Genomic DNA, 11090 nt, shown 5'->3' with positions numbered 1-11090 from the left:
AAAATCCTGCCAAGTTTGGCAGACATCAAATAAACCTAGCTTTGAATAAGACTTTTGGAATGAGAATTCCTATCTGGACTTTGACTCCTGGACTCCATCCTGCTGACTTCAGGTGGTTTTCTGGTCCTCAGCTGAAGATGTTGCTCTTCTCTTTTCCTGCCAATTGACTTCCTTCTGAGATGTCTTTGTGCCCCACTACCCCAAATTAAAGGCAGAAGGTGAGCAGAAAAGCAAATGTTCCCTCATATCCCATTACACCTTTTCATGTAATCTTTCCATGTAGTTTGTCAGTTCTTTACATTCTCCCAGATCCATATCTTGGCAAACCCATTTGATGTCATCCACACTGCTCATCAGGATGGAGTTGACCGTGGGGCATCCTTCATCTGAGGAAATGGTGGTGAAGGTGGTAAATTTCACCCTTTTTCGCTTAGAGGTAGGGGAAGCTGTGGGCTCACTTTTCTGGTCTTTCCCATCAGCAAATGGAGATTCTGAAGACTTGAAAACCTGACCATTAAGACTCTTTTGGGAGTTTGTGTTGAGGAGATACTTACTCTCCTCAAAATCTAACCCTCGGTCAATGGCAGTGATCTGCTCTTCCTGCGGGGAGGGAAAATTCAGTTGATTCTCCAAAAGTTCTGTCCGGTTACTTAATCCCACCCAATCGTGTGAATGACTCATGCCCTCTTGCTCCTCGAAAGGAACCTGCTTATGCCTGTATTTCAATGCAAAGGTCACACAGTTAATTAAGAAGACCAAAATAGCAAGGCAGAAGACACCCAACAGAGCATACATCCCAATCTCTAAGTCACTTAAGCCCCGGGGTGTTTGGAGTAGGTCATTCTCCTCTGTCTCTCCATTGTTCCTTGGGAGATCAACTTGGACAGGGAAGCTGGTAAAGTCCATGGGGATGGTTTGTAGGTGGTTATTATCATCTAAAAGATTTTCTTGTTTATTCTTCTTCCAGAAGATGGATCTGTCTGTTGTGGCTCCCCTGCCTTCCATACGGTCCATGGAGAAATTGCTGAAAAACTGCCCATCTGGCCTCATTCTTTCTTGCCAGGTTGTTTTAAACCTCCTGTCACTGGCATGGGTTTCCATGTGACCCCTTCCCCCATGTCTGCTGTCACTGGTGTTGGGGTTGGCATCATTCTGGCCAAACTTAACTTTGATATTTCCCGTCCCAACAGCCAGCACACTCTTCCTCTTAGACTTCTGGCATGATTCACTAATCACCATTTCCACCTTCACCAGGGCACCCTGCCCTTCCTCCATTTCAGCAGTAATAACAGGCCATTTGAATGTGGAGTCTTGGTGGATGGAGACCACCTTTTCATCAAGGGATGTCACCATCAGAGAGAAGTCCTTTATGTCATAAATATCCAAGGGCATGACTGAGCCATCACTGAATTGGATCCAGCAACTTATGGCAGCTTCCTGTTAATAAAGCACACATACAAATTACAAAAAAAGAAATCTTACTGACGCTCGAGCCTCAAGGACCTACCTCCAGAGGACAAAGCTAGGAGTAGTGAGTAGGAGTTGGGGAAAGTCCATTTTAAATTTGAGGCAGGACCAATTTTCTAATAACTGGAGTAATCAGATTGTGGGAGTGGCTGCCTAGAGTAGATTACCTCTCACTGGAGGTCTTCTAACTCTGGAGGACCACTTGCTGATGATGGTATAGATGGGATACTAATCCACCTCAACCCATCCCAACCCAGTCCAATCCAACCCAAACCATCCTCACCAAACCCAATCCAATCCAATCTGTTCTAATTCAACAAACATTTATTAAGTGTTGATTATTATTATTAAGACATCTTGGTAAGCACTTTGGATTCAAAGGAAAAAAAAAGTCCTTCTCATCAAGGAGTCTCCAGTCCATCGGGATCGGGAAATATAATAAGTACACAAGTCAGTAAATACGAAGTATATACAAAATAACAAAGTAATTTCAAGGTGGGGAATATTGCTAATAACTGAGGGGATCTGGAAAGGTATCACATAAAGAGGTGAAACGTAAGCTTTGTTTAGAAGGGAGTGAAAAATTATAAGAGGTAGAATTGAGGAGGAAGTAGATTTCATTTCCAGAAAGGCAGGTGTGAATGTTTGGGATGGAGGTGGGGCCGGGGGAGAAATCGAACAGAGTCATGGAGGCAGAAGAGGGAATGCCATATATACATTGGACTAGGTGATCTCTCAGGTTCCTTCTAACTCTGAGATTCCGTAACAGTGTGATTCTTTCCCAGTGACTGGCCCTCATGCCACAAGACAATAGAAATACAAAGGGTGAACTCTCCTACTCAGTGGAAATAAAAGGCAAGACCTACCATGGCTAAGGAAGAATATGAATTTCTGTGAAGACATTAAACACATGGCCAGTTTTAAACACTTGGTAATAAGATTTGTTTCTCCTGGAGGTGTTAAAAGAAAGATGTGTCCCCTGGGCTGTATGGCTTCTGCTTTTGCAGGATAATAAATCACATGTCAAAAGGCATTACTGGTTACTGGGGTTATTTACAAGTGTTATGTGTTTAAGTGAAAAGAAAAACACAATATTTACTACATTATTTTATAAGTTGCTTTAATACAAAGGTTCCACTTATTACTCACAACAAACATCGGAGGACCCAGTCCGAGAGACGATGCCCTCATGGTGCTGTGTTTCCTGGCTTTATTAGGTCTTGACTACTGTGTACTCACAGAAGTACATTCTGTAAGAGCCCGGGGTTTATGTGCTTTTCGTGGACACTAACAATCAAACCAGCCGTATTTAGAGCTATCTTTCATTTTGTCTGCAGACTTGGCATCTTAGGGCTGATGATAGGCTGGAGAGTGGGGGTTACTTTCACTTGTTTCCCTGGTCCCTCTTGGAATACTGGCCTTTTCAAGGCTTTTGGGTGAATCAGTTGCTCACTTGGGCAGGCCTAGCCAGAGCAGATAATAGTCATCAATTTCCAGGGGTTCTATACTTTTAACTAGGACACCCTTCTGGCTGAGATTGATCATGTGCTCATCTTTGAATGTCTGTTTACATATCATCTACTTTGATCCTTCCAACAATCCTATATGGTAGGCACTATTATTATCACCATTTTATAGATGGAGAAAGTGAGCCTTGGTGAAATTGAATGTACAATTAATAGGCAGCTAGGTGGCATGGTGGATAGAGCACTGGGCCTGGAGTCAGGAAGACCTGAGTTCAAATCTGACTTCAGATATTCAGTAGCTGTGTGACCTTGGGCAAGTCACTTAACCCTGCTTGTCTCAGTTTCCTCATCTATAACGTGAACTGAAGAAGGAAATGGTAAACCAATCCAGTATCTCTGCCAAGAAAACCCCAAATGGGGACATGATTGAAACAACTGAACAACTACAATACAATTAATAACTCTCTAGGGCAGGGGTGGGGCACCTGTGACCAGTCAAGTTGTCAAGCATTTATTAAGTGCCTACTATATGCCAGACACTAAACTAAGCACAAGGGATGCAAAGAAAGGTTAAAAACAGAGTCCCTAATCTCAAGGGGCTCACGGTTTAGTGGGGAGATAACATGCAGACAACCATGTGCAAACAAGATAAATACAAGATAAATTGGAGCTAACCTCAAAGGGGAGGTGTAAGCATTAATGGGGATTGGGAAAGATTTCTTATAGAATGTAAGGTTTTAGCTGGGATTTGAAGGACGTCAGGGAAGCCAAGAAGTGAAGATTAGTTATTTAACTTATCTGGGCTTCAGTTTCCTCATCTGTAAAATGAGGGGGATTAGACTAGGTGAGCTCTGAGTTCTCTTCTAGCTCTATACCTACAATCCTACAATAAATAATATAGTTCTTTCTATGTTACTAAAGGGCTAAAAGTACCTTTGGTGCTCTCTGACATGGGCATCCCTAGTGGGCAAAGCCCTTGTCATACCACCATAGTTAGAGCTCAACAAGAAATTAGAGAAGCAATTCAAATGCATTTTTGATTCTTTGCAACTGAAATGTCAGAGCCAAGTTGCATGCTGGGTGTAAATACCATCAAACCAACTCTGGAAGAGATTTCAAGTTTAGTTCTTTATGTCAGGAATGGATTAGTGTACTGGCCTGGTTTCTGGCCAAGGCACATCACTTTCTTAACTCTTCCCAGACAACAAATAGGTAGCAGATCTTTATCACCTAGTAAACATGGCCTCACTTTCTATTTCTCACTTGGGATCTATAACTTGGATCTCTCAGAAGGGCTATGGCTGGCCCTCAGTAAGAATTCTGATCAGTTACAGAGATCATTGACACTCAAGTGTTTTTTGGATGGCAGCCACTGCCTGAAAAGCCAATAAGCTTAACCAGAGCAAAGGAAGATTAGCAAACACCTGGTCAGAGGGCACTCAGTGGGCACAGCAAAATGGGTAGGAGGTTCATGCTTTTCAGGTGCCAGTTTCTTACTACCTGATACTCCTCCCTGAAGGAACAGTAGCAGAAAGCTTCAACCTACTAGAGCCTAGGGGAAGATAGATGAGGTGCCTGGGGAAAGACCTAAGGGAGAATCAGCTGGCATTGGGATTCACAGAATCTTAAGCAAGAAGGGTGAGTAGTCATTGAGACCATTCAACAATACTCAAGATGCCTTGGGTTCAAATCCTGCCTCTGACACTTGTGAACTGTGTGACCCTTAATCAGTCTCATAACCACTCTCAGCCTCAGTATCCTCAGTTGCAAAATGGCAATAGTAAGATTTCCAACCTCACAGAGTCCTATTGAGGCTCAAATGAAATAATGGATGATAAATGTTTTGCAAACCTTTGAGTACCTGGTATATGGCCACCAAGTGCTTATTATTTGCAAGACACTGGGCTAGAAACTTGGGTGACCAAAAACCACAACAAAAACAATGGAACAGACCTTTACCCTCAAGAACCTTACATTCTACAGAAGGAGTTGGGGGTGGGACTAGGCTAGATGAATATATGCGGCGTGATTTCAGGAGGAAAAGATCATCCACAACCCAGGCAATCAGGAAAAACAATTTTGTGTAGGAGGCACGATTTCACAGAAGGGGCTCCTGAGATGAAGACTGAAGGAAGCTAAGCATTCTGAAAAGTGGAGGGAGTACATTCCAAGTGATGGGGTCAACCCTGGTCTAGGCACCTTGGTGCAAGAGATGGTTTATCAAAGTGGGGGAAGAGCTAGTAGGCAAGTCTAGCTAGAACAAAGAGTGTGCTAAGGGGAGTAACGTGAAGTCTTATGGAAGGTTAGGCCAGAGCCAGATTGCAAAGGCCTCTTAAGGAGTTTATGCAAGAAGACTTTCTAGGATTACTCCTAATTTATTTATACACATACGGGTATATATTATTTATTACACTTACAGCATATGCTTATTACAATATGTAGATGCAGATATGAATGTATACATGTATGTGTGTGTGATCATGGTGACCGGATACATGTCACATTGTACACATACACATAAACATATATACACATACATATACACACATTTCTATCTCTACCTATTTTTTTCACACACACATACATATATAATTTTGCTGGTGCCAGCTTGAATTGGCTTACAATCATCACATTTTCAAGGTGGGCATTTATACCTCAGAAATTGGCAAATGGTACAAATAAAAGCTTAATTTATTGTTCGGTTGATTGTCTAGATTTAAGAGAGTGTTCATGCAATTTTAATTTAATATTTAAATTGTCATGCACATTTGTTACATAGTTGTTCAACATTTACCAGCTCACCCCTCTGTGTGTGTGTATATTTATGTTTAGAAATACATAAATATATTCTATGTAAATATGTTATATGAGTTTCTGTGTGCATGTGTATGTATGTACAATATGCACACAGTTGTTTGCATGCTGCTTCCCCCATTAGATTGTGAGCCCCTTGAGGGCAACTCTGATATATAGTGTGTAATAATGCTTGATGACTTGATATTCTGTCCTAGAGGCAAAACTGAAGAAAAAACAGATGGATGAGTGAATGACTGAATGGAAAAGTATTTATTAAGCACTTAGTATGTGTCAGGAACTCTGCAAAATACTGGCAATCCTAATAAAAGGGAGGGAGACAATCCTTGCCCCTGATAAGCTTACATTCTAATAGGAGAATATAAAGTGTAAAGGAGAGTTTAAAAAAGGGGTTGATGATGGTGGTATGATGCCATGGTTTGAAAATGACTGGGAACTAACATAATGATCTAGTTTTCCAGCAAAATGTTTTCAGTGGGGGAGTGAGATGGTCAAATCTGTGACTTAAGAATGGTCATTTGGCAGCTACTTGGAAGATTGCCTGGAAAAGGGAGACACTGGCCTGTTCCATGCTTCATTCCCCCTTACAACCTTTCTGGCAGCCGCCTCTTGAACACCTGTAGTGTTAGGGGGTAGGGAGGGTCTAGTCAGGCTGTATCATGGAGCTGTTGGTCCATAAAACGACCAGGGGCCCTGGTACCTGCTTAGGCATCTGCAGTAGCTCCTGCCCTATGGAGGTGGCAAAGATTGCTCGGTTGCTCCCTGGGCTGAGCTGCAAGGAGAGGGAGAGCCCAGTCACCAGCTGGACCCCCAGGTCAGTGATTGTCACTTTCTCATCCAATACAGTCACCGTCTTCTCAGCCAGGATGGCGTCCGACAGCGGGGACAGGATCTGAACAGAAGAATCAGCATTAGAATTATTTTTTTAAAATACATATTCTGCTCTGAAAATAAGCCCCAGGGGCAGCTACATGGTGCAGTGGATAGAGCACTAGCCCTGAAGTCAGGAGGACCTGAGTTCAAATCTGGCCTCAGACCAAACACTTGACACTTACTTACTAGCTGTGTGACCCTGGGCAAGTCACTTAACCCCAATTGCCTAAAAACAAAAAAAACAAAAAACAAAAACAAAAAAAATAGCCCCAGCAGAAGCAACCCTTTATGAGAAAAACAAAAAAGAGAAGACACACAAACCACAGTTGATGCCAATCAACCTTCCATTCGATCTTGAATTATTAAAGGAAAACATCTTCATTCATCACTAGGAGTAGAGTGGAGAGAGGCATTGGGTTTCAGGAAACTGAGTTCCAGTTCCCACTGTCATTAATTAGTTCTGTGACTACAGGAATGTCACTTTACCCTTCTAACCCTCAGTTTCCTTATCTACAAAATGGGGATGGTAATACTTGCAATGCCTATTTCCCAGGGAAGTTATGAGGGAAGTCTTTAAGTCACAGGTTAGATCTAGAAGGAATCTTGGAATTTTGCCACTTATTAATAATAACTAAGATTTATAGAGCTACATATATTGATGTTTTAATATGTTTTAATGTATATTACATACATAAAGAGATGCAAAGCACTTATTTAAAAATTGCTAGCATTTTTATAGTTACATGTATTTATATATTTTATCATGTATTTTATGTATATTATATACATATATAAAGAGAATGCAAAGCAATTTACTTAATATAATAATAATAATAATACTTAGAATTTATAAAGCACTTTAAGGTTTGCAAATTTTTATTCATTTGATCCTCACAACAATCCTGTGATGTAAGTGGTTTTGTCATTCCCATTTTACAGATGAGGAAACTGAGGCTAAGTGAAGGTAAATGATTTGTCCAGGGTCACACAGTTTGCATGTCTGAGGTAGGATTTAAACTAAGGGTTTCCTGACTCTAGGACCAGAGCTCTATTCAATGAACCATCTAGCTGCTTACAGCTATAATCTTACTTGATCCTTACTATGTGATCTTGGATAGGTCATTAAACTTTTCTGGGCCTCAGTTCCTCATCTATAAAAAGAAGAGATTGGACTAGATGGCCCCTAAGGCCCCTTCTAGCTTATTCTATGAGCCTGTGATCCTCAGTGACAGTGCCAAGATTTGAACTTGGAATTTGGACTTTGGACTCCAAGTCTAGTCTTCTTCCCACTTCACCACGATGGGAGCTGTTATTCAGTATGTATTACTTTGTCTTTTTTTTTTTTAGGCAATTGGGGTTAAGTGACTTGCCTAGGGTCACACAGCTAGTAAGTGTCAAGTGTTTGGTCTAAGGCCGGATTTGAGTTCAGGTCCTCCTGACTTCAGGGCTGGTGCTCTATCCAATGTGCCACCTAGCTGCCCCTTGTATGTATTACTTTGAATACCAGCTACAAAAGATCTATTTACATTTGGAAATATTATTCAATGCTAGGTTAAAACCTGCCCTATGACCTTAAGGTACCTATAATAATAAGAATGTAAGGAATAAAACATAATAATCAGTATGAATAAAACACCAATTATTGACAATCTACATTAATAACTAATGCTTTAATTAATTGGTAGCAAAATATTATTAGTAACATATAACATTTACATAGCACTTTAAGGGTTACAAAGCACTTTACATATCTCTCATTTGATCCTCACAACAACCCTGAGAATTTGGTGATATTACAGATGAGGAAACTGAGGCTCAGAGTTAAAATGACTTGCCCAGGCTCACACCACAACTAGTAAGTATCTGTGTCAAGATCTGAACTCAGAACTTGCTGACTCCAAGTCTAGCACTCTATTCATTGGTACCATCTAGAGATAACATTCCTTCTCCTCCCCAATGTCAGTGAAGTTGTGTACATTTTTTGTACAATGTACATTTTTTTTGTACAATTTGTACAATGAATTTTATGTTTATCCCTCTAGGTCTTTAGCAAAGAACTAAGATAATGGGCCACATGGAACAGGTATTGACATAAACAGTCCTTAAGAGTTGGGGGGATGCTGTTTGGGGAGGGCTTTTTTTTTCTTTTCTTTCCCATAGCCTAAATAAGTAAGTGGGATGGGCTGGTGGTTAAACAGTACTCTTTGGAGAATTACTTTTCTGGATTGAATGGATTATAATTGAATTGTTGCTGAAAGCTTGACCTCATGGACATCTGTCTCTCTCTGAATTCCCCTTTCAGAGCTGCCAGGGAGATTTATGAGTACGTATGTTGAATTGCACCTTGAGACCCCAAACTCCTTAAGCCTTCACACCCAAGTTGTATAGCCCCATCCAGCTACCCTCATTAATTCCCATGTCTGACTTTGACAATGAGAGATGAGCTGTGTGTTCTAAGGTGATGGCAGATGAGAAAACTTGTGCTATGAAGGGACAAGGAAGCACTAAGGAAAAAGAAACACTTGATGGCCCCAGAGACAGAAGACTAAGAGTACTCTCTAGCAGCAACCAAAGGGCAGCTTTATTTTTTAATGCAAGATTAGAGGGGCCATTGCTCCTAGCCTGAAAAATTGGCTCGGGATACAAATGGGACTCAGTATCTCTTAATGGAAAAGTAGATATATTTAAGGAACTGAGAAAACCTCTGAAGACTCTATAAAAAGTGTCCTGAATTTCTGAAATTTGTATCACAAAAGATGGGAAGGGGGCATCTTTTTAACATCAGTACTTTTCTAGTGAGGCTACGAATTATGGAATGCCACAGAATCTGATGAATGAAAATCATGGGTCACACTAACAGCAATAGTAGTAGTGGATAGAGTATAACCTATTACTAACAAAGAATTATGCCAGAGAAGATCATGGATCCAGAGCTAGAAGGGAACTCAGAGGTTATCTAGTCCAAACTAATTTTACAGATGAGGAAACAGAAGCTCAGAGAAATTGTGAATTGCCTCAGGGGTGGGGAACCTGTGGCCTCATGGCCACATGTGGCCCTCTAGGTTCTCAGGTGTGGCCCTTTGACTGAATCCAAACTTCATAGAACAAATCGCCTTAAGGAATTCAACCAAAGGACCACACTTGAGGACCTAGAGGGCCACATGTGACCTTGAGGCCACAATTTCCCCACTCCTGGCTAAGTTCACACTTAGTAGCAGGAAGAGAATTTGAACCCAGGTCCTATGACTCCAAGTTCAGAACTCTTTCCACTACACCTATTGCCTCCAAATATGGCTGGAAAAGGAAGTGGGTGGAGGAGGCAGCCATGTAGCCAGAGTAAAGGATAGCTGGTAGATATCTCTGCATACTTTACTAATATCTAGAACATCTCAAGTGATCTTGTGGAAACTCCACAGGGAGTTTAATGGACACCTTTGGGTAGAGAAATTAGAGGGGAACCATGGGAAGGAATTGTAAAGGATGAGAGGGCATGGATCTGTCCCACTGGAAGAAGTGCTTATATCAATAAGATAAATTCATGCAAGCTATATAGATATGTTGTATCATCAGAAATGAGATGATCTTGGTAACTGAAAGATAAATTGATATGGGAATTAAAATGAGGAATAATAATTTAAGTAAATAATGACATGTTCAATTTTGGGCTTCACATTTTAAGGAAGATGTTGATTAATCTAGAGAGTGTTGAGGGGAATAGACAGGAAAGGCGAAAGGGTTGAGCTCATGCCATACGAAGACTGGTTAAGGAAAAGGGAATGTCTAGCCCAGAAGAATACTAATAGGAAACATGGGCTGTCATCTAGAAGACTGATGAGGAGTAAGAATCAGATACAATTGGCAGGAATTGCCAAGAGTCAAATTTAGGCTCCTTTTAAGGAATAACTTCCTTCTAAATTCCCAAAGCAGTTGTCTCGGGAAGTGAAGAATTTTGGAAGTCTTTAAGACAAAATTGGATGGACACTTGTCAAACAGAGGGTGTTATGGTTTTGAGCATGGTTTGGATTAGACAGAGGATAATGTTCTTTCCCAAGGTAATGCTGCATGATTCACTGAAATATTGTGATGGTAAAATACCCAGGAATGAGAGTTACTGGTTGGGAGTCACAGCCCCTCTTCCCCTATTGGGAACTTCCGAAAATCTCAAGTATGTAGTTGTGTGCTATTTTCCTGATAGAATGTAAATTCATTGAAAGTAGCCACCATTTTGGTTTTTGTATGTCTTCTCAACATTTAGTGCAGTGCCTGACACATAGTAGGCACTTCATTAATTCTTGCTGATTGTCAAATCGATTGATCTCTCCCAGTTACAAGTTATGTAAGACTTCTTCCAACTCAAGAAGCAAATGTCTAATCTTCAAATAGCCTAAAGAGCTTTTAGAAATGTATTATCTTTCTTCACCCTCTTACCAATTGGGTTACTTGTTCCTAATTATCATCATTATCATCATC

The 11090-nt window shown here is 40.8% G+C and overlaps 1 protein-coding gene across 1 annotated transcript in view; it reads right to left on the bottom strand.

The window, feature by feature from the left end:
- Window positions 1–252: 252 nt before the first annotated feature.
- TMEM132D (transmembrane protein 132D) overlaps window positions 253–11090 on the bottom strand; it is an 881229-nt gene continuing 870391 nt past the window's right edge. The window contains exons 8-9 of the mRNA XM_027853583.1: window positions 6448–6639; window positions 253–1437 (exon numbers count right to left, since the gene is read on the bottom strand). Of these exons, the coding sequence (XP_027709384.1) occupies window positions 253–1437; window positions 6448–6639 (1377 nt within the window). The remainder of the gene's footprint in view (window positions 1438–6447; window positions 6640–11090) is intronic.

Source organism: Vombatus ursinus, unplaced genomic scaffold, assembly GCF_900497805.2.
Source record: "Vombatus ursinus unplaced genomic scaffold, bare-nosed wombat genome assembly UNPS02009994.1, whole genome shotgun sequence".
Classification (NCBI taxonomy): Eukaryota; Metazoa; Chordata; class Mammalia; order Diprotodontia; family Vombatidae; genus Vombatus; species Vombatus ursinus.
Note: the sequence above shows the minus strand (reverse complement) of the source record. Positions and strands in the feature narration are given on the sequence as shown.